The sequence below is a fragment of the Prionailurus viverrinus genome, chromosome B2 (genome assembly GCF_022837055.1).
Source record: "Prionailurus viverrinus isolate Anna chromosome B2, UM_Priviv_1.0, whole genome shotgun sequence".
NCBI lineage: Eukaryota > Metazoa > Chordata > Mammalia > Carnivora > Felidae > Prionailurus > Prionailurus viverrinus.
Window position 1 is genome coordinate 152662633 of NC_062565.1, and position 23285 is coordinate 152685917.

General features: G+C 45.1%; 1 protein-coding gene across 9 annotated transcripts in view; it reads left to right on the forward strand.

The window, feature by feature from the left end:
- Positions 1–22722, forward strand: part of FAM120B (family with sequence similarity 120B) — a 112335-nt gene extending 89613 nt beyond the window's left edge. For 3 of the 9 annotated variants that reach the window (XR_007152342.1, XR_007152341.1, XR_007152340.1), the window contains 2 exons: positions 933–5887; positions 21138–22722. Coding sequence is in view for 3 of the 9 variants with exons in the window: in XM_047859747.1 (XP_047715703.1) it covers positions 933–1025; positions 5839–5887; positions 18374–18647 (416 nt within the window). In the remaining 6 variants the exon portion in view is untranslated. Of the gene's footprint in view, positions 1–932; positions 5888–6418; positions 6608–18373; positions 19097–21137 lie in introns of those variants that run through there. The other 6 variants (XR_007152339.1, XR_007152338.1, XR_007152343.1 and 3 more) reach the window with 6 other exon arrangements.
- The last annotated feature ends 563 nt before the right edge of the window (positions 22723–23285 follow it).

Here is a 23285-nt window from a genome sequence, read left to right on the forward strand (position 1 = left end):
GCCTTGCTGGTCTCACTCAGAGAGGCTTTATGTCGTGAGGTCCGTAAGCCCCCGTTGGGTGCTGTGTGTGGGACCCCGCGGCCCACAGGAGAGCCTGGGGGGTAGGAGCGGGGCCTCCAGCAAGTGAGGAGGGCACTTCCTCCCCCGAGTCCCGGGAGCGACAGACTCCCGCCTTGTCCTGTCCTTTTGTCTCCATTTGGCCTCCTCCTGCCAACTGTGGATAGGCAGGATTTGACCCCAAAGCGAGAGCTTGTTCCTTGCAAAATACACGTGTGGCATTCTGCCTCTGTCGCCTGTGCCCGAACCGGTCTGCGTCCTGTCCTGCACGCACAGTGCCTGGGTTCCCGAGCGGTGGCCGGAGGCTGCAGATGGCAGAACGCAGGCTGCTTGAAGTTGGCAGGAGACTCTGAGTCAGACTTTCTCATGAAGAAGGTGTCAGAGCTTAGGAATTTATGAGAGGAAACGCCAGAGCAGTTGAGTGCGTGGAGGACTGGGAGGGGCACGCACACCTTGGTCTGGTTCTCGGGGTCCCAGGCCCCCTGCTTACCCAGAACCCAAGTGCTGGGGGTCCAGAAGCTGTGCTGGCAGCCTACAGAGCTCAGCCCCCAGGCCTGGGAGGCAGGGGCCCTGCTTGGTTGGAGCCCTGACAAGGCACCCCTGCTCTGCCTCGGTGCCTGCCGGTCTGCTCGTCTGTCACCTGCACGGGGTCTCCCGGGGAACGTGTTTAAATGTGGACGTCCGACTCCCACCCCCCTCGGCCCAGCCGTGGCCCCTCAGTCTGCATTTCTCACGGGCTTTCCCTGTGATTTAAGGGTACCAGAAGTTTGGGAACTACAGACCTGGTGCCACCCTGCTGCCCTCGTAGACAAAATGTGTCATTTGGGGTTAGGCATGTGGTGGCCTCCTAACGTGCTGATCACGTGTCCCTACAGGCAGGTGGGGGAGGCAGGGATCCGGCTCCCACAGGACGAGCTCCGGGTACAGCCGGGCAGGCCAAGGACAGCACTGGAGGGATCAGGGTCCAGGTAAGAGGCCGGCGGCCATGGGCTGCTCGCGATGGTGCTGTTTCAGCTTCGTGCTTCTGCTGAAGGCTGGCCACCCGACGTCTGTTTGGGCGTCGGTTGGTGTTTCCAGGTAAACAGGTCATTATACTGATGATGTCTGATTTCATTGCTGAGTGAAGTAGAGACCAGTAATTTCCAAGCTCGGCGCTAGTCGGTCTCTGCTCCTTGCCACTTTGTTTCTTCTCTGTCAATTCGTTTCATCTGTTTGAGACCCAATTTTTTTTTTTAAGTTAGTCAAAGAAAGGTTCTTGTAAAGGTTTCATGCACAGGGATCCTTCTGATGAAAAAATAGCACAGAAAGTAGCATTTTACCAGTAGCAGCATTTTGATATTTTCTGTGATCTGGCTTGTATACAGAAGAGCCTTTTGGGTGATCCAGGAAATAAAATGAATCCTTTACTTCTTGGGTGTGTAATACAGATGTCTGATTTTGTGCGTAAAACTGAATTTAATATGTAGTAGTTTACGTTTTAAATACAAAGAAAACCTCATCAGTATTTAAACTCAAAATTCCTTACAGTTTTGAAAACCTAACTGTACAGATCTTATATTAGCTAAGGTTTACAATTTTATCCTTGCAAATACAAACATGCCTTTAATTTAATTTAGTTTTTTGCAAACTCTAAAATGTGTAGACATTTCACACATTACTCACATTGTCCCCCTAGAGCACAGCCAGTCCGTGTCATTAAGCAAAGCCGCCTTTCTCGGTTTGTCTATGTGGGCGTCCACGGTGTCTGCTCACTTGGGATGTTGCTGAGGGGAATGCGAGCCTCGTTCAGGCAGAAACATCAAGGGTCTGCTGTACGGTTCAGCGCTGACCGGAGTTCGTGGTGACTGGTTTTGAAATGCCCACCCTTGGGGACAGAGGGCAGGCAGCTCTGTCAGATTCGTAGCTGTTTCAGGTGGCCCTTTTAGCTGGCGAGCCTGCACAGTCCACCTGGCCAGTCCTGCCCACCGTCGCCTGCAGCTTCTGGACGGCTGGCCAAATGCGTGTAGCGGTGTCCCGCCCTGCCCCCGCCTCATCCAGCGTAGGCACACGGTGCCTCCACCTAAACCACCTGAGGGTTGGTGCTGGTGCAGCATGACTGGGATTAAGCCAAATTCCTTCTTTCCGTTGTTTCAAGTATATTTGAGATTGCTTTTAATTTAGAAGGTAGTGCAGTTTATTGAGCTGAACCACAAAGAGAGAACCCAGAAGACGAAGGAGGGTTTGTAAACTTACCTAAAGTCAGACTCTGACACCCGGAGCTGTGGGCTCGCGTCTGCGAAGGTGGCACTCCAGGTGCCCTCTGGTTGGACCCGTTGTGTGTGCACGACGTCAGCGCTTACTCAGCCTGTCGAGCTGAGCTGCCCTAAGGGTGCATACATGCAGCAGGTGGCCCCCCCAGCCTGGAGGCTCCACAGTGTGTGGCCTTGCCCCGTCGGGCTGTCTGCCTCTCCTTGGGGCTCCTAACTCGTTAAGAACGACACGTCTTCCAGCAGCCAGGCGGAGCTGGACAAATGCACATGGAGTGTGCATCTCCCCCGTCTTCACTGGGGTCTGAGAAAACCCCTCTGAGAGGTGGTGTTTAAGCAGAGACCCGGTGAGAGGGAGCAGCCACCAGACGCCTACGGGAGGGGTGTGCGCAGAAGGCGGGGCCGTCGGGACCCTGTGTGGCTGGAAGGGGAGCAGGAGGCAGGCAGCAGAGGAGCTGACCTTTCAGAGCCTCACGACACTGGTCAGAGCCCTGGAAGTTCACTTCAGATGAGATGCTCCATGTGTCCGTTCTGGAGAGATGTTCCCTTAGTCACCAGACCGCCACCCACAGATCTCAGAGCCTGTGGACCTTCAGTACAAAGCTGGTGACGAACCTCTTCTGTAATGCTAGCAGGGTGTGTGACCTGTAGGCCCCCATCCTGTGTTTGAAATACGTGTGTGATGGGCTTGGAGTGGAGAGCGGGTCCAGCCCTGTCTGTCTGCGTATCCCGTCCCACGTATGTTTAAGTAGCAGGACTCTGGGTCCCTGTCACCCTTAAAGCTACGGTACTGTCAAGCTCGCAAGGCCCTGGCCCCTCCAGGTGAGGATCAGAGTGCACCCACCGAGCTCAGGCAAGCAGGATGAGGGCAGGCGTGCTGCACGCCTTCCAGGCAGACCGGCGTGACGGGGTGTACGTGGTCCTCCCGGAGTTCCTCTGAGCAGATGACAGAGGCTCCCCGGCAGCCGCTCTCCCCGACATCACTGCTCCCCACGTATGGCCTGGTGTGGGAAATGGAAACCTTCCTCTTAATCCCCTTTGGCTTAGGCTTGTCTCCTTTTCTTCCTGCTGGTGTCGCAAGTCAGGAAAGATGAGATAGTACGAAGTCAGGGAGAGGAGGGCTGCAAGGGAAGCCCGGGCACGGTAGAGGGGAGGAGGTGACGAGTTCTGCGGGGAGGTGAGCACAGTCACCTGGGGTGGGACAGACGACCACCACGTGCGCATTTCCGCTTCCAGGCCTCCCGCTCACGTGCTACATGCCCTCAGTCACGGCCTGGCAGCTTTGGTGTCCTCCTGGCCCTGAGCCCTGTGGTTCCGCCGGGGAATAGCGACACCTGAGTGATGATGGTGGCGCCGCTCTCAGACATGCCATCGAGGACGTGCCTCACCTTGGCCCAAGCCTGGTGCCCTTGAATTCGAGCTTTTCGGAAAAAGAGAAGGCTCTGCAGGATTTCTTAATAACTCATCTCATCTTTCCCCGAGGAGGCCTGCTGCAGTGGGTTCTCACAGGCAAGCACAGCCTCAGATCCTGGACTCAGCACTCGCCCGTGGACCTGACCCTAGCAGGTCGCAGGGCCTCTAGGTCTGTCTGCCGTGAAGGCACACAGAAAGCTTCGGGTGTGATTCCCCCACCCACAGGACCAGCCTGGATTTCCGGGAACATTGGGAACTCTCGGGGATGTTTGTCAGGCTGGGTGCTAGACCACGGAGAATCAAGGAAACGCTGATGGCCTCAACGGCCCGAGCCTGCAGCTGCTTCAGAAGCGCCCTGGTCTGAACCCAATCCCTCCTCAGGGGACGGGACCGCGGTGGTAACATAAGAGTCCGGGAGTGGTGGTGCCTGAGGGTTTGGGGCTGAAAAACGTGCCCGGGAGACCTCGGTCAAAGGCAAACGAGGTGGCTTGCGTTAGGGTCAGATGTCAGAATTTGGGGACGGGGATGCGGGCCTCCAGGGCACAGTCCCTGGCAGTGGACGCAGCAGCACGTGCAGATTTGCCAAGCGGGACATCGTGTGTCAGCTGCATTCAAATTAAAAGCAAAAAGTATGTGGGCGTGGGGGCGTGAGGAATTGAAAGGCTCCTGCAGGACAGTGGTTAAGCACGGACACCGTTTCATTTGCATTCTGCCTCACGTGGAAAAATGTTCACAAAAATTTTGTTGGTGGTACTAGTATGTTTTCCAATTTCAGATGTGTCTGCATAAAGTACATGTTCACACGCGTATGTCACGCCTTTTATTTGTTAGGACTGGAGCATTGTTTGAGGTCACGTCATCCCCTTGTTCAGCTTTAGTTGCTGTAAAAGAATTACATCGTCTTTCCTTGGCCCCCACACATTTTGCTGGGTTTATCTGTCCTTGAACTCCTACTTTAGCGTTTTTAGAGGTATCCAAATAGCCTAAGTAGAAAGTTGTCAGTACTGCCTGGACAGAGTTAATGGGAGAAATTCTTTGCTTTAAGTGAAAAACCAAAAACGCCTCGGAATGAACATACTGAGTTACTGAGACAGTTGGGAAGTTTCCGGGGCCGGTGCCTGCCTGGCCCGATGGAGGAGCGGGGAGCCTGCCCACTCTGCCGGGCAGGGAGACTCAGACACAGAGCTGCAGGGCCCTTCAGCGGCACCAGCCTCCCTGTGAAGCATTTGCTTCCAGACCTGTGAAGTGCAGTGGGGAACATCAAAGCCGCTAAAGTGAGAACATTTGAACATCTTCCTTTCTGTTGGTGAGAAATGTGTTAAATTCCACAGTCAGTAGCAAAGCACATTTGCCTGTGATTCCTTGAGCTTCTCACTTATCGCTGGTAAGGTGGTAATTCTGTAGGAGGCCCGGGCTGTTGTAAAACCACCTCTGGTCATCTGTGATAACAAGGTGGGGCCTGGAAACCTCATTCTGGCCTTGCTGTGACCTTCTCCTGCCACCCAGCCCTCTGCCAGAGCCCCTGCCAGCCTCACACTCCTGGGAGGGACAAAGGCCGCCCTCAGTGGGAGAGGCATGGGCGTCATCAGTCAAGCAGAAGCATGGAAGGCTTTGTAGGAAAAGTGTCATTTTCTGAATGTGAAAACAACCACCTTTTTTGATGGCAGGCTGGCTGTCTTCTGGTTCTCGCCTGCCACTCCCTGTATAGCGGGGGACAAAAAGTGGCCGGCTGCACTGGGAAGGGAACCTCCGCACTCAGCTGTAGGGCCACACGTTGCTTTTTCCGTCCTTGGCAAAGTGTCCTCCGTGAGCCATCTGCTTACGAAGTTCCTTTCCCAATATCATTGGCAGCAGAGGCCGTCTAGATTCAGTGCAGGTGGTTGGACACTGCTCCGTCTAACAGCAGAACCGCCTCTTAATTAATTGCTTCCTACTCTAATGGAAAGTGTGTGGAACAAACTTTTAATCACAGTGGCAACATCAGAGAAGAGAGTAATAAGTTATGTCCTCCAAGTACAACTCAGCATGTTTTTATGCATACTTAGAAATGTGCGGTTTTCGCAGTTTGAATTTAGAGAAATGTAATTAACTTAGTTTTGGTTTGCATGTCTGTTTGGTGCAGGAAATAGACAGTATGAGCCTGACCATTGGAGAAGATACTCCTCTTCCGGGTAAGTGCACCTCTTACAGCCTCAGATAAATCCATCTTATCAAAGATGGAAGTCAAGTATCTGCCTTTGTAACCTAAATCTTTCATATCAGTTGCTAAACTTTAAAATAATTTAGACGTTAAATTCTGACGTGGGGCTAAGTGAACACGGTTTTCAGATAGATGAGTTGGCTTCTAGAAAGAGTGTGGACAGAAAGAGACCCCAAGTCTGGACTTAGAGTCCTGGGGATACGCCCTTCTTGAAAGTGAGGCGCTCAGAACAGCATAACAGTTGTGTCCTTGGGGAGAAACAGTCTGAGGTCTAGGCCTAGCTTTTCATGAAAAGGAAAAACATCCTTTTCAGTGACTTCTCCCTTGTATCATACAAAAAAGCTCTCTGTTGACTTATTTTCAGAGGTTGTGCCTGAGTCCGTGGCCCCAAACACTTGTTAACAACCATAAGTTCTTCATCTGTGTCTGTGGGGAACGGTCGGTTTTTCTTTTCTTTAATGAGTTGGAATCTTACTGTGTCTTGCTTTTTTTAACTTAACAGCAGATTGTAACGATTGGAGACATGATGCCCTGTGGTTGTAGAATATTCCAAGAATTGCTTTCTAATTATAAATACAGAGAAAGAAGTCACAACCTCCTTCTCGCCTTCCTGGCGGGAGACCCTGCTCTGCGTGGAGGGCCCAGCCCTGCCTGGGAAGCATAACAGTGTGTGGCCCGTGGGTCTGTTCCGGTAGTGTCATCCTTTCCATTTTACTTTTGCCGGGCCCCAGCTCAGAGTTCTGACAGCAGTTGTGTGGGGCAGGCCTGGGTCCATCAGACAGGAGGCCTGGGGGGGGGGTGGGGTGGGGTGGGAGGAGGCAGTAGTTGAGTGTCAGCAGCCTACTTTATGACGCCACTAATGAATGGTTCATTTGTTGCTCTGGTCTGAACATTGAAGGGGTTTTGTTTTTAAAAAACCATCCTAGACACATCCAAGTTTCATGGGAGAATTTTCAGGTAATTCAAGAATTGAAATTGTAAGGCCAAAATTGTACTGAGCTCAACCCCTGGGGTATTGACAATGGAAAGAAATCTAGATTAGAGGTTAGGAGACAAAGGCCGTCCTGCACCACACGCCGTGGCTCTGGAGGTTCCCAGAAACTCTCAGAAATGTGCGTGCGTGTTGCCCAGAGGACACGTCCAGCTGCTGCTGTCTGGAAAAACCAAAGAAGCCCTGAGCATAGTCACAGTCCGGTCTGTATATTGCGCTGGATGAATTCCCCCAACAGCTCAAGTGTGCAGAGCTCCTGGCTTTGTCTTGCCTGAAAATCCCAGCTAGCATTTACCAAAACAGGGATAGAGTCTCCAGATATTTTTATGTTTGAAGCATCCTCACCACTTCCTGCAATTCCTTATGAAGGACATTTCCATATCTAATTACTTTTCATGCAAGTCTTGTAGGACCTACAACCTAATTTCCCATCTTTACAAATAAATTTTTTTCATTCTACTTCTGGTGTTTCCTATCTAAGTATTAATATTCTTTCATTTCTGCTCATTGGAGACCACTGCTGCTTCTAGAAGTTTCACTTCTTTGCTGCTATTTTTATAACTTTGAGATAAATTCTCATCCCTTAGACTGAAAGAGTAGACCTCCATGAAAATTATTTCCCCCTTTTATAATATCTGAATTCTAACTTGAGAATAAAATATTTGAGGTCCGTTAGCAAGCTTAAGTAAGCCATTGAGTTTGTATAATCTTTCTTGGGTTTGAAAAGCCAGTACAGTAAGTTTCTGTGATCTTGTTATTGTTCTGGAGGTTAATTACCTCTGTAGCCTAGTCTTTTGACAAAATGTCCATATATCAATTTAAAGGTGAAAATAAAACAATATATCACTCACAAGTAAATATAGTTTCAGGGATGCCTGGCCAGCTCGGTTGGGCGTCCGACTTCAGCTCAGATCATGATCTCATGGTCAGTGAGATCAAGCCCCACATCGGGCTCTGTGCTGACGGCTCAGAGCCTAGGGCCTGCTTCCGATTCTGTGTCTCCCTGTCTCTCTCTTCCTCCCCCACTTGTGCTCTCTCAAAAATGAATAAACGTTAAAAAAATTTTTTTAATAATACAATAAATATATTTCACATTTCTTTCATTATTTGGACATTTCACCATCCAATATGTTGGGATCTTGGTGAAGGACAGGATGTTGAATTTTGTCAAATGCTATTTCTGTATCAATTGAGATGACCATATAATTTTTTTATTCTTCATTTCTCAATGTGGTGTATCATGTTGATTGTTCTGCATATGTTGAACATTTCTTGCGTCCAAGGGATAAATATCACTGATCAAGGTATATGATCCTTTAAATATGCTGTTGAATTTGGTTTGCTGGTATTTTGTTGAGGACTTCTGCATCCTTGTTTATCAGGGCTATTGGCCTATAGTTTTCTTATAGTGTCCTTGTCTGGTTTTGATATCAGGGTATCATGGCTTCGTAAAATGAGTTTGGAAGTTTTCCTTCTCTTTCAGTTTTTTGGAAGAGTTTGAGAAAAATTGACATTAATTCTTCTTTCAATGTTTGGTAGAATTCACCGGGAAAGCCTGGTCCTGGACTTTCCTTTGTTGGGAGCTTTTTAATTACTGATTCAGTCTCCTTTCTCGCTGATTAGTCTGTTCAGATTATCTGTCTGATCATGATTCAGTCTTTATAGGTTGTATGTTTCTAGGACTTCATTTGTTTCTTCCAGGTTGTCTAGCTGTTGGCATATAATTGTTCATAGTAGTCACATCTGTAGTATCAGTTGTCATTTCTCCTTGAGTGATCTTTTTCTCTTGTCAGTCTAGCTAAAGGTTTGTCAGTTTTGCTTATCTTTTCAAAAAACCAATTTAGTTATATTTATCTTTTTCATTGTCTTTCTTGTCCCATTTATTATTTTTCTTTTAATCTTTGTTCTTTCTGCTGTCTTTGGGCTTAGTATTTTTTTTTTCTAGTTTCTTGAGGTGTAAAGTTAGGTTGTTGAATTGAGGTGTTTCTTTTTTCTAATGTAGTAGGCATTCATTACTATAAATATCCCTCTCAGAACTGCTTTGGTTGCATCCTATTAGTTTTGTTTCCCACTAGTTTTTGTATGTTGGATTTCTGTTTTTGTTTGTCTCAAGATACCTTTTGATTTCTTCTTGACCTACCTGTTGGTTGTTCAAGAATGTGTTGTTTAATTTCCACAGATCTGTGAATTTTCCAGTTTTCCTCCTCTTACTGGTTTCTAGTTTCACACCATTGTGATCAGAAAATATACTTAATATAATTTCGATCTTGTTAAGTTTTTAAGACTTGTTTCATGGCCTAATCTATGATCTATCCTGAGGAATATTCTGTGTGTGCTTGAGAATAGTGTGTATTCTTCTGTCTTGTAGATGTCTGTCAGGGTCATCTGGTCTAAAGTGTCGTTCAAGTCCAATGTTTCTTTATTGATTTGCTGTTTAGGTGACATACTCACTGTTGAAAGTGGGATATTAGAGTCCCCTCCTGTTATTATATTGCTATCTATTTTTCCCTTCAGTTGTGTTAAAATTTTCTTCATATGTTTGCAAAATGTATCATCCTTTCATGGTAAAAGCTCTCAACAAAGTAGGTATAGAAGGAACGTACCTCAACTTAATAAAGGCCAACCAACCCATAGCTAGCATCATATTCAATAGTGACATCTTTCTCTAAGATCAGGAATAAGAGCAGGATGTCCACTCTCACCACTTCTCTGCAGCATAGTACTAAAAATTCTAGCCAGAGCAATTAGGCAAGAAAAAGAAATAAAGGAAGTAAGATCTGCTTGATGACATGATTGCATATGTAGAACACCCTAAAGACTTCATCCAAAAACTGTTAGAACTTTGAATGAATCCAGTAAAGTTGCAGGACACAAGATCAATATAACATTTCTATATGCTAACAATAGATTATTCAAAAGGGAAATTAAGAAAATCTAATAACGGTGGCATCAAAAAGAATGAAATCCTTAGAAATAAATTTAACCAAGGAGGTGAAAGATCTGTATAATATAAAGTACAAAACACTGATGAAAAAAATTGAAGACACAAATAAATGCAAAGATATCTTGGGTTCATGGATCAGAAGAATTAATATTGTTAAAATGTCTACACTACCCAAAACAATCCACAGGTTCAGTGTAATCCCTATTAAAATTTCAATGGCAGTTTCCCAAAAATAAAACAAATAATCCTAAAATTTGTATGGAACCACAAAATACCCCAGATACCTAAAGCAATCTTGAGAAAGAATAACCAAGCTAGAGGTGTCACATTTCTTGATGTCAAACTATATTACAAAGCCAAACTAATCAAAATAGTGTGGTATTTACATAAAAATAGGCTCAGAGCTCAATGGAACAGAATAGAGAGCCTCACATGTATGGTCAACTAATCTTCAAAGTGGCTCCGAGAACACACAATGGAAAAAGGACAGTGTCTTTAATAATTTATATTAGGAAAACTGAATATCCACATGTGTAAGAATGAAATTAGAGCCTTACCTTACATAAAAATGGATTAAAGACTTAAACATAAGATCTAAAATTGGAAAACTCCCGGAAGAAAATATAGGGAATAACCTCCTTGACATTGGTCTTGTAAATATTTTGGATATGACACCAGAGCACAGAAAACAAAAGCAAAATAAACAAGTGGTACTGCATCAAACTAAAAAGCTCCTGCACAGCAAAGGAAACATTGTGATCAAAGTGAAGAGGCAACCTATAGAATGGGAGAAAATATTTGTGAACCATATATCTGATAAGAGGTTAACATCTAAATATATAAAGAACTATTATAACTCAAGAGTAAAAACAAAACCAAAAACAAGCCCCCCCCCCAAAAAAAAAAACCCAGATAACCCAATTGAAAAAGGGACAAAGGAAATGAATAGACATTTCTCCAAAGAAGACATACAGGTGGCCAACAGGTACATGAAAAGATGCTCAACATTTCTAATCATCAGGGAAATGCAAATCAAAACCACAGTGAGCTATTACCTCATACCTGTTAGAATGGCCATCATCAAAAAGACAAGAGACAAGTGTTGGTGAGGATGTGGAGAAAAAGAAACACTTGTGCACCATTGATGGAATGTCAAAAATTGATACAGCCACTGCGGAACACAGTATGGCAGTTGCTCAAAAATTAAAAATGGAGGGGCACCTGGTGGCTCAGCCAATTAAGTGTCCAACTCGATTTCAGTTCAAGTCATGATCTCACAGTCTGTGAGTTCGAGCCCTGCGTTGGGCTCCATGCTGACAGCACAGAGCTTTCTTGGGATTCTCTATCTTTCACTCTGTTCCGGCCCTGATCACACTTGCGCGCGCTCTCTCTCTTTCTCTGTCTCAAAATAAAGAAACAAATAAATAACTGGCACCATGGGGGACGCCTGGGTGACTCAATGGGTTAAGCATCTGACTTCAGCTTAGGTCATGATCTCATGGTTTGTGAGTTTGAGCCCCACATCAGGCTCTGTGCTGACAGCTCAGAGCCTGGAGCCTGTTTCAGATTCTGTCTCCTTCTCTGTCTGCTGCTCTCCACTCAGGCTCTGTCTTTCTCTCTCAAATAAAGATTAAAAAAAAAAATAACCAACACCATAGAAATAAAAAGAATTATAAGAGAATCCTACAAAAAATCACATCCCAACAAATTGGACAACCCAGAAGAAATGGATAAATTCCTAGAAACATAGAGTCTTCCACATTGAATCAGGAAGAAATAGAAAATCTGAACAGACCAATTACTAGTAATGAGATTGGTAATCAAATAACTTCCATTAAGCAATAGTCCAGGACCAGATGAATTCTACCAGTCACTTTTTTAAAGTATATTTACTTATTTTGGGAGAGAGAGAGAGCATGTGTGTGAGGGAGAGGAGCATAGAGAGAGGAGGAGAGAGAGAATCCCAAGCAGGCTCCACACTGTCAGTTCAGAGCCCAACACAGGACTTGAACTCACAAACTGTGAGATTATGACCTAAGCCGAAATCAAGAGTCAGACACTTAACTGACCAAGCCACCTAGGTATCCCTCTATCAGTCATTTAACGAGGAGTTAATACATATTCTTCTCAAACTATTCAAAATAGAAGAGAGAGAAAAGCTTCCAGATACATTCTGTGAGTCCAGCATTGCCCTTATATAGAAACCAAAAATATTATAATAGGAGAAAATCATAGTCCAGTATCCCTGATGAACATAGATGCAAAAATTCTCAACAAGATAGTAGCAAACTGAATTCAACAATATATTAAAGGATCATTCACTCCAATCTAGTGAGATTTATTCTGGGGATGGAAGGATGGTTCAATATCTGCAAACCAGTAAACACAATGCACAACATTAACAAAATAAAAAACAAAAATTACATGATCTTCTCACTAGGTGCAGAAAAAGCATCTGACAAAATTCAGCATCTGTTCATGATAAAAACTCAACAAAGTGGGTTTAGAGGGAACATCAACATAATAAAGGTCATATGTGACAAACCCATTGCTAACATCATACTCAGTGGTGAAAGAGCTTTTCTGCTAAGATCAAGAACAAGACAAGGATGTACACACTTGCAACTTTTATTCAACAAAGTACTGGAAGTCCTAGCCACAGCAATCAGACAACAAAAAGAAATAAAAGGCATCCACTTTGATAAGGAAGAAGTAAAACTGCCATTATTTGCAAATCACGTATTATACACACAGAACCCCAAAGACTCCACCAAAAAACTATTAGAACTAACAAATGCAGTAAGTTGCAGGATACAAAATTAATACACAAAATTCTGTTGCATTTCTATACACTAATAATGAAATAGAAATTAAAAAAAAATTCCATTTACAATTGCACCAAAGAGAATAAAATATCTAGGAATAAATGGTTTTAATGAAGGGGATGAAAGACCTATACTCTGAAAACTATAAAACATTGATGAAAGAAATTGAAGAAGATACAATGGATCAAATGTACAATGTACATGTACAATGTACAAATGTACAATGTACAAAAGATACAGTGTACAAAAACAAATGGAACAATACATCATGCTCAGGGATTGGAAGAATTAATATTGTTAAAATGTCCATACTATCCAAAGCAGTCCACAGATTCAGTGCAATCCCTATCAAAATACCAATAGCATTTTTTACATATTTAGCATGAATAGTACTAAAATTTATATGGAACCACAAAAGACCCTGGATAGCCAAAGCAATCCTGAGAAAGAACAGTGTTGGGTTTCACAATCCCAGATTTCCAGATATACTACAAAGCTATAATCAAAACAGTATGGTACTGACACATATGTGTCAAATATGTGTATGTGACAAACATGGATCAGTGGATCAAAATAGCCCAAATGCACACTCACATGGTCAGTTAAGCTATGACAAAAGAGGCAAAAATGTACAATGGGAATAAGTCTCTTCCATAAATGGTGTTGGGAAAACTGGACAGCCACTTGCAAGAGAATGAAACTGGACTGCTGTCTTACACCACACACAAAAATAAACTGAAAATAGATTAAAGACACCAGTGTGAGACCTGAAACCATAAACCTTGTAGAAGAAAACCAAGACAGTAGTAGATAGGTCTCCTCAGGCAAGGGAAATAAAAGCAAAAATAAACAATTGGGACTACACCAAAATAAAAAGTTTTTTATACAGTGAAGGAAGCCATCAACAAAACAAAAAGACAACCTACCGAGTAGAAGATATTTGCAAATGATATATCTGATAAAGTGTTAATATCCAAAATATATAAAGAACTTCTATAACTCAACACCAAAAAAACAAATAATAAAATTTAGAAATGGGCAGAGGACTTGAACAGACATTTTCCCAAAGACATGCAGATGGCCAGCAGACACATGAAAAGATGCTCAACATCACTAATCATCTGGAAAATGCAGTCAGAACCATAATGAGGTATCACCTTACTACCTCTGTTAGAATGGGTAAAATCAAAGGAAATAATGTGTTGACAAAGATGGATTCAAAAGAACCCTTGTGCACCATTGGTGGGAATGTAAATTGGTGCAAACACTGTGGAAAATACTATAGAGGTTCCTCAAAGAAATTAGAAATATCATATGATCCAGTAATTCTATTACTGGCTATTTACCCAAAGAAAACAAAACACTGTTTGAAAAAGATATATGCATCCCCTTGTTCATTGCAGTATTTACAATAGCTAAATTATGGAAGCAACCCAAGCGTCCCTCTATAGATGATTGGATAAAGAAGATATAGTACATATACACAATGGAATATTACTCAGCCATAAAAAATGAGTTCTTTCCATTTGCAACAACATGGATGGACCTGTAGGGTATTATGGTAACTGAAATTAAGTCACACAGAAAAAGACAAATACCGTAAGATCTCACTCATAAGTGAAATCTAAAAGACAAACGAACAACAAGAAAAAAAAAAAAACAGAAACAGACCCATAAGCAAAGAACAAACTGGTGGTTGCCAGAAGGGCAAGGGATAGGGGGATGAGCAAAGTGGGTGAAGGGGAGTGGACGTTACAGACTGCCAGTTATGGCATGAATAAGTCACGGGATGAAAGGCACAGTAACGGGAATGTAGTCAATGGTATTGTAATAGTGTATGTGGTGACAGATGGAAGCAACATTTGTAGTATAATATATAAACTTGTCAAATTACTATGTTGTACACCTGAAACTAATGTGTTGTTGTGTGTCAACTATAGTTCAAAAAAAGTTTCAATACACCAGGAAGATAAAACAATTACACATGTTTGCTTACCAAATTACAGACGCTCGAAATGTATGAAACAAAAATTGACAGAATTGAAAGAAATAATTCAATAATAATAGAGACTTTAATACTCCACTTTTAATAATAGAACAGCAGACAGAAAGTAAGGGAGGAAATAAAGGTATTAGACGACATGATAAACCAACTGGACCTAACTGACATCTGGAACACTCTTCAGGTTAGGCCTTATATTAGCCACAAAGCATGTCTCTTTGATACACAGTGAGAGGAAGTTAGGAATCAACAACAGAAGGAAAACTGGAAAATTCATAAAATTGAAAATTAAACAGCATACTACTAAACAACCAGTGGGTCATAGAAGAAATCACAAGGAAAAGCAGAAAATACTTAGACGCAAATGAAAATGAAAACACAAAATACTAAACTCATGGGGTTCACCAAGAGCAGTGCTTGGAGAGAAATGTGTAGCTATGAACACCTACATTTTAAAAGGAAAAAGGATCTCTAATCAGTAGACTGTATTTCATCTTGAGGAACTATAAAAAGAAAAAGCAAACTAAACCCAAGGCTGCCAAAAGGAAAGAAATAATAAAGATTAAAGTGGAGATATGCAAAATGCAGAATAGAAAAACAATAGAGAAAAATCAGTGAAATCTAGAATTGGTTCTTTAAAAAGGTAGGGAAATTGAGAAATCTTTAGATGAAAACGGAAGATAGAAATAAAATCAGAAATGGAAGTGAGGACACTGCAACTGACATGACAAAGATAAAAATGATTTTAAGAGCATGGTATGAAAAATTATATGCCAGTCTAGGAAAAATGGGCACATTCCTTAAAACTTAATAAATCACCTAAACGGACTGAAGAAAAAATAGAAAATCTCAATAGACTTTAATAAGTAACACGATTGAATTAGTAATTAGAAATCTCCAACAAAGAAAAGTCCTGGACCGGATTGCTTCTCTGTGAGTTCTACCAAGCATTTATTATTTTTTTTTATTTATTTTTTTTTTTTTAACGTTTATTTTATTTCTGGGACAGAGAGAGACAGAGCATGAACGGGGGAGGGGCAGAGAGAGAGGGAGACACAGAATCAGAAACAGGCTCCAGGCTCTGAGCCATCAGCCCAGAGCCCGACGCGGGGCTCGAACTCCCGGACCGCGAGATCGTGACCTGGCCGAAGTCGGACGCTTAACCGACTGCGCCACCCAGGCGCCCCTCTACCAAGCATTTAAAAAAGAATTGACACCAATCCTTCTCAAACTGTCCAAAAAAAATTTTTTTAAAGACCAAATACTTAGTGAGACCAAAATTTCCCTGATACCTAAGCCAGATAAGAACTTTACAAGAAAAGAAAATTATAAACCAATATAGTTTGTGAATATAAATGCAAAAATCTTCAACAGAATATTAATAAGTTGAATCTGATAGAATATTAAAAAGATTATTCACAGTGACCAAGTGGGATTTATTCCAGGAATGAAAGGGTTATTCAATATAAAATAGGTGTAATATACCACATTATTAAAATGAAGACGGCAGTCACATTCGAGGCATTAAAAAAGACATTTGACAAAATCCAACATCCTTTCATAATAAAAACCCTCATAGGTGCCTGGATGGCTCAGTTGGTTGAGCATCTGACTTCAGTTCAGCTCATGATCTCATGGTTCATGAGTTCAAGCCCCACATCAGGCTTTGCACTGACAGCACAGGTCCTGCTTCGGATTCTCTGCCCCTCTCCCTGTCTCTCTACCCCTCCCCCATGTGCACACTCTCTCTTTCTCAAAAATAAACATTTAAAAATTTTTTAATTAAAATAAAGTTGATAAATATCAAAAACTCTCAGAAGACTAGGAATAGAGGTAAAATACCTCACCATGATAAAAGGTATTTATGAAAAACCCATAGTTAATATCATATTCAATGGTGGAAGGTGAGAAGCTTCCCCCTTAAGGTCAGGAACAAGGTGCCCACTTTCACCACTACTGTTCAGCCTTGTACTGGCATTCTAGCTAGAGCAGTTAGATAAGAAAAAAATAAAAGCATCCAAAATGAAAAGGAAAATGTAAAGCTGTCTCTAGCCATACATGTCATGAACTTATGTATAGAAGATCCAAACATTCCACAGGAAAGCTACCAAGCTAATAAATTCACCAAAGCTGCAGAATTTAATAAGTCAACAGACAAAAATCCATTGTGTTTCTAACACCAGCAGTGAGTAATCAGGAAAGGAAATTAAGAAAGCAGTTTATTTATTCATTCATTCAAAGTATTTAATAGTGTGGGAAAATTGGATATCCCATGCAAAAGAATGAAATTAGACCCCTTACCTCACACCATATACCAAAATTAACTCAAACTGGGTCGAAGACCTAGACTCAAGGGCTGTAATATAAAACTCTATTTTTTTAAAATGTTTATTAATTTGGAGAGAGAGAGCACCAGGGAGGGGCAGAGAGAGGGAGAGAGAGAAACCCCCAAGTCTCTGTACTGTCAGGAGCAGAGCCCAGTGTGGGGCTGATCCTATAAACCGTGAGATCATGACCTAAGCCACCCAGGTGCCCCTAAAACTCTTTAAATAAAGCATTGAGAAAATTTTCATGGAATTGGCTTTGGCAAGGACCTCACGGGTATGACACCAAAAGCATAGGCAACAAAAGAAAAAATAAATTAGATTTTATCAGAATTTAAAAATTCGGTACAATAAAAAATAATATTAAAAAAGTGAGGGGCGCCTGGGTGGTTCAGTCAGTTGGGCATCCAACTTCAGCTCAGGTTATGATCTCACAGTCCGTGAGTTCGAGCCCCATGTCGGGCTCTGCTGACAGCTCGGAGCCTGGAGCCTGCTTCAGATTCTGTGTCTCCCCCTCTCTCTGCCCCTCCCCTGCTCACACTCAGTCTCTATCAAAAAATGAATAAAAGTTAAAAAAAAAAAAAAAAGTAAAGGGGCACCCGGGTGGCTCAGTTGGTTGAGCGACCAACTTCGGCTCAGGTCATGACCTCATAGTTCATGGGTTCAAGCCCCGCGTTGGGCTCTGTGCTGGCAGCTTGGAGCCTGGAACCTGCTTCAGATTCTGTGTCTCTCCCTCTCTTTCTGTCTGTCTCTCTCTCTCTCTCTCTCTCTCTCTCAAAAATAAATACTAAAGAAGTGAAAAGACAATGTACTGAAAGAGAAAATGCTATGTTTCTGATAAGGGATTAATATCCAAAATATGTATATGTATAAAACCTCCATAACTTGACAACGAAAAGGTAACAGGGCTTGAATAGATTTTTCTTTTTTAAAAAGAAAATTTATTTTCTGAGAGCGAGCACGTGTGAGCAGGGGAACGGCAGAGAGCAAGGGACAGAGGATCCCAAGCAGGCTGTGTACTGACAGCAGCAAGCCGCTGTGGGGCTTGAACCCCCAAACCGTGACACCGTGACCTGAGCTGAAGTCACATGCTTAACCAACGGAGCCACCCAGGTGTGAATAGACTTTTCTGTGAAGAAGATGTGTAAATGGCCAGGAAGCTCATCAAAGGATGCTCTGCATCGTTTGTCACAGGAAATACAAGTCAAAACTGCAAGGTACCGCTTCACACCTACTAGGATGATACTACTACTACTAAACAGAAAATACTAAGTATTGACAAGCATGTGGAGAAACCTGACCCCCATGCGCTGCTGGAGGGAATGTGAAATGGTGCAGCCATGATGTTCATAACATCATTATCCACATCAGTCAACAGATGGGAACAACCCCAGTGTCCATCGGCAGAGAAGTGGCTCCTTACTTGGCAGCTCTGCGGACAGGCTGCACCCCCGAGAAGTCGGTGGGGCAAGTCCTAGGAGCAGCCTCAGGCTTGGCTCCTGTCCCCACGGCCCAGCCTCTGGACACCTGGACTCCAGGAGAGCCCCCGCGTGGAGTGCGATGGGGAATGCCACGGAAGGCAGCCCAAGCCAGCAGCCTTCCTGTCTCCAACACACCCGGCCAGCCGCCTCGCAGACGGCAGTGAGAAGCTGGTCAGCGTCTTTCAGATCTGGAACCTTCTTCCAATGATTTCTCTCGTGATGTCCTTCCTTCCATTCTCTCTGCTGTCTGTTACTTGTCTCAGAGGTTAGACACTATATTCCAGCCCTGTAATTGTCCTGTATTTTCTCTCCTTGTATCTTGGTCTTTTGCTCTGCTTTGTGGGAGATTACATTACATTTGTCTCCCATTCTTTCTGATCTTTAATTGTGCTGTTTGTAAATTCTGAGAGCTCGGAATGTCTCTTTTTCATAGCATACTCTTCTGTTTCGTGGCTGTAACATTTCTTTTGCATCTGAGTAAATTACGCCAATAGTTGTGTTTTATTTTGTTTTTTCCTTCTTCCTTCATAGAATCTTCTTCTGTTTCTCTTTCTATATGTTTCTTTTGGTCTTTGTTTTTATTTTAGAATAAAAAAAATTTTTTTAATGTTTATTTATTTTTGAGAGAGACAGAGACAGAGCGCAAGCTGGGGAGGGGCAAGAGAAAGGGAGACAGAGAATCTGAAGCAGGCTCCAGGCTCCAGGCTCTGAGCTGTCAGCACAGGGCCCGATATGGGGCTGGAACCAATGGACCAGGATATCGTGACCTGAGCCGAAGCTGGACGCTCAACCAACTGAACCACCCAGGCGCTCCTACTTTAGATTTTTGTTCTCACGTGGCTGGTAATTCTTCAGGGCAGATTGTGTTGCAGAGTCAGGCATTGTAAAAGTGATGGGAAGCCAGTACCCCAGGTGAGGCTTTCAGCCACGGGATCCTTGGGGAGGTCCTGATGCTGAAATTCTTGACTCTTACCTCAGGTCATAGGAAGAGCCTTCCTGCTCTTCCTGGAGACACCAAGGGAATGACGTAATTACAAAAATCTGAGGAAGTCCTGGGGGACCATTTGTAACTGGGGTGAGGGGAAACAGTAGAGAAGGGCCCTAGAATGATCCTCAGGTCCCTGACTTGCATTGAGTTCAGATTTCAGTGCTATTAACTTGGGTAGGAAATACAAGGGAAGGAGAGTGAGTGTAGACAAGCTTTAACTTTTGGGTCCATTGTGATTGCGGTGCCCCTGCTGGCTGTGGTTGACTTTGGAGCAGAGCAGACCGGTTCAGTTTCTGCTCTGTGGCCTGCTGTGTGTATGGCCTTGGACGGCACACCTGGCCTCTCCACTCCTCGCTTCCTAGTGAGGGTGATGTCACCCCTGCCCCCAGGATTCAGTGGGAGGGTGCATATGCTCACATGCATCTTGCAATGTGCAAACCCGCAGTGAGCATGTCCTCTGTTGCATCCGCAGCGGTGAGCTCCTGTCAGAGGAGGCATCCGGGGGGTGACCGGAGAGGGATTCGGCAGGGCCAGCATTACTCAGCACATCATAGAGACCCAGGCATTACATTTGTCTCCCAAGTCCTGGGCACCAGCACCTGCAGACCTGTGGGAAAGTGGGAGAGGCCTATGCAAGTGCCTCTCTAGGGGTCTGGAAAGACCAAGTAACACGGTGCCCTGGGACCTGGGGGGGACGGCATTTCAGAAGAGTAGTGGGCAGTTTCCAGTGTTGTAGAGGTAGGAATGATCTCCAGAATACGGAGGGTGCCAGCACTGAGGGCTACATGGGTCAGCACTCAGTAAGCACTCAATAGGTGACATCAGGACTAAGTATCTGGTTGAAACGGTGACCTTTGGTATTAACAATTAGGAAGTCAACAGTGATGGCCACCATTCTCCATTCAGTAAGGGTGTGCCCTCAACTCATTCTGGAATCGGGCAAGACATGCTTACGTGAAACATTGTCTCCTCTCCCAGACCCAGGGATACACCACACACACGCACAGACACGCACACCCCCGTGGATATGCCGCACACACGCACAGACACGCACACCCCGGTGCATACGCCCCGCACACGCGCAGACGCACACCCTGGTGCATAAGCCCCACACATGTGCAGACACGCACACCCTGGTGCATACGCTGTGCACACGCACAGACACGCACACCCCAGTGGATATCCCGTGCATACATGCAGGCACGCAACCCCAGTGCATGTGCTGTGCACACGTGCAAACATGCACACCCCGGTGCATACGCCCCACACACATGCAGACATGCACACTCCAGTGGATACACCACACACATGTGCAGACACGCGTACCCCGGTGCATATGCCCCACACACGTGCGGACACACACACCCCAGTGGATATGCCATGCACACGCGCAGACACAGACACCCCGGTGCACACGCTGTGCACACGCGCAGACACGCTCACTCCAGTGGATACACCACACGCGTGTAGACATGCATACCCCGGTGCACATGCCCCACACGTGCGGACACACACACCCCAGTGGATATGCCGTGCACACACGCAGACATGCACACCCGCTGGCTCCGGCCAGGCCTGCCAGTTGTGGTCCCTGGGCACCTCCTCCCTGTGGCCAGCTTGCAGGATGCACTCATCAGGGAAGCTCATGCAGTCACTTGTGTTGCAGGTGGTCCAACTGACGCCCACCAGCTGGAAGAGGACAGACCCGCTCGCAGGTGAAGAAGGAATCATTGTAAACGTAGACACTGAGCATAAAGCCAGTACAGTACATCTTGCTTACCTACAGCCAAGACCTAGAACGAGATTGCTGTATTTCACCCATTACGGGCACACAGTACAGACATGTTGAGTGAGGTGACCTGAACGTGGTATGTGTTTTTAACTCCACTCTACTGTGCCGTTTACGTGGCACCAGGCAGCCAGGCGGAGCTGAGGGCGTGTGAAGAACTGCCTGCTGCCTCCCAGAAGCTTTGCTGTGGCTCCACCCCAAGTGTGGAGATTCCCTGTAGTCTCTGACAGCTTGTAAATGTACAGACCTTCGTGGGGAGAACGGAGAAACGATGAACGCCTGTGTCATCGAGGCCCTGCTCTGCGTGAATCTGCACAGCATGGGCCACAGTATCTCCCGAGACAGGGAAGCCAACCCAGAAAGGACCGCGTAGCTTCGGGCAGCCGCCCTTGAGTCCCTTGTGCTTGGGTTACACGTGCAGTCGCAAGTTTCTTCCTGAGTGGTTGGCCCGGGCCTGGGATGTGCAGGCCCTTGTGAAAGTTCACTGTGGTCCTCCCGGCACAGCTGAGGTCTCTGTGGTCACTTCAAGAGTGCTCAGTTGGTGAGTGGGAAAGACTGTTTTGTGGTTACCATTGTGTTCCAGGGAATATGGCCGGACCACCGTCGTGTGAAGGACACATCTGAGAACAGGCAGCACAGGGAGCCCAGCGGCTCCCACGGGACTGGGACATGGGGCCCCGTCTCACGTGCTTGGTTCAGCAGCGGTAGGGATGGTGTGGTTGGTTGGGCTCATCCGCTCTCCTTTGTGTTGTGACGCTGATCTGTAATACGCATTTCGCTCTACCAGTTACCAGTGGTTAGTCTGCTGTTACAACAAGTGAAGACCCACTTCTTTGTCCCGGTTCTCATTTGGCCCTGTTGTCGAAGTTCTATAGCTGGAAAGGCCTTGGGCACTTGGCCAGGTCTCCTATGGGCTCTGTACCGCCCCCTTCTCAAATGTAAGTCTGTACACCTGTGAGAGGAAAAAGAAAGTGGTGATTCCTGAGTCAATCTATTAATTGTTATTCTCATGTTGTTTAAATATGTGCAGACATGCATCAGGGTCCTTAATGCTCAGAGCTCTTTCTTAATGCAGCTTTCATTCCAACACGTCATTTAAATAAACTGAGACTAGATTCTGAGTCAAGTAGTGTTGTCACCACAGTCCCCCAGCCGCTCCCCGGGGGGCCGGCCAGAGCCCTCACCTCTGGAGCTGCCGTGCTAGTGTCCACGGGAGGCATAGACGCCAGCGGAAGGCAGAGGCAGGGGACTGAGGGTGCCCATGACGGGAACCCTGTGAGTGTGCCCCTTCATTGAATGGGCAGGGGTGCCTGGTGTGGCTGAGCCCACAGTGGCGTCTGGTGCGCTCGCCTGCACACAGGACTAGGTTTCAAGAGGGACGTCTGCCATATCCGTGAATTTTTGCCACAAGAATGACTTTGTGTGTTGTGTAGTTGAAAATAAAGGGAAAGAAATAATCATGGCCGGTGACCACTTTGGTATCTCCGGTAAAGTGGGTTTTTATTTCTAAAGTACTGACCAGTTGGATTTAATGAGTTCAGCACCCAGAGGATTGGACACGTTCACTTTTTTCCCATCCTTTGAACTTTGTGTTTAAAATTTCGAGCTGTTTCAGGCATTGCCACAACTTAGGATGAAAAATAAGTTGGTAGCGGCGGCATCTTCTGACTATCACAAAAAGGAAAAAAAAAACCCTGGGGCTCCTGGGTGGCTCAGTCGATGGAGCGTCCGACTTCAGCTCAGGTCACAATCTCACAGTCTGTAAGTTCGAGCCCCGCGTCGAGCTCTGTGCTGACAGCTCAGAGCCTGGAGCCTGCTTCCGATTCCGTGTCTCCCTCTCTCTCTGCCTCTCCCCTGCTCATGCTCTGTCTCTCTCTGTCAAAAATAAACATTAAAAAAGTTTTTTTTAATAAAAAGTTTTTTTAAAAATGCAAAAAAGCCCCTTTGCTTGGAGAGCTGCAGCTCCGTGTGGGGAGAGGGGACCCTGGCTTGTTCCCCTCCTAGAGGCCAGGGACCCTGGTGTTT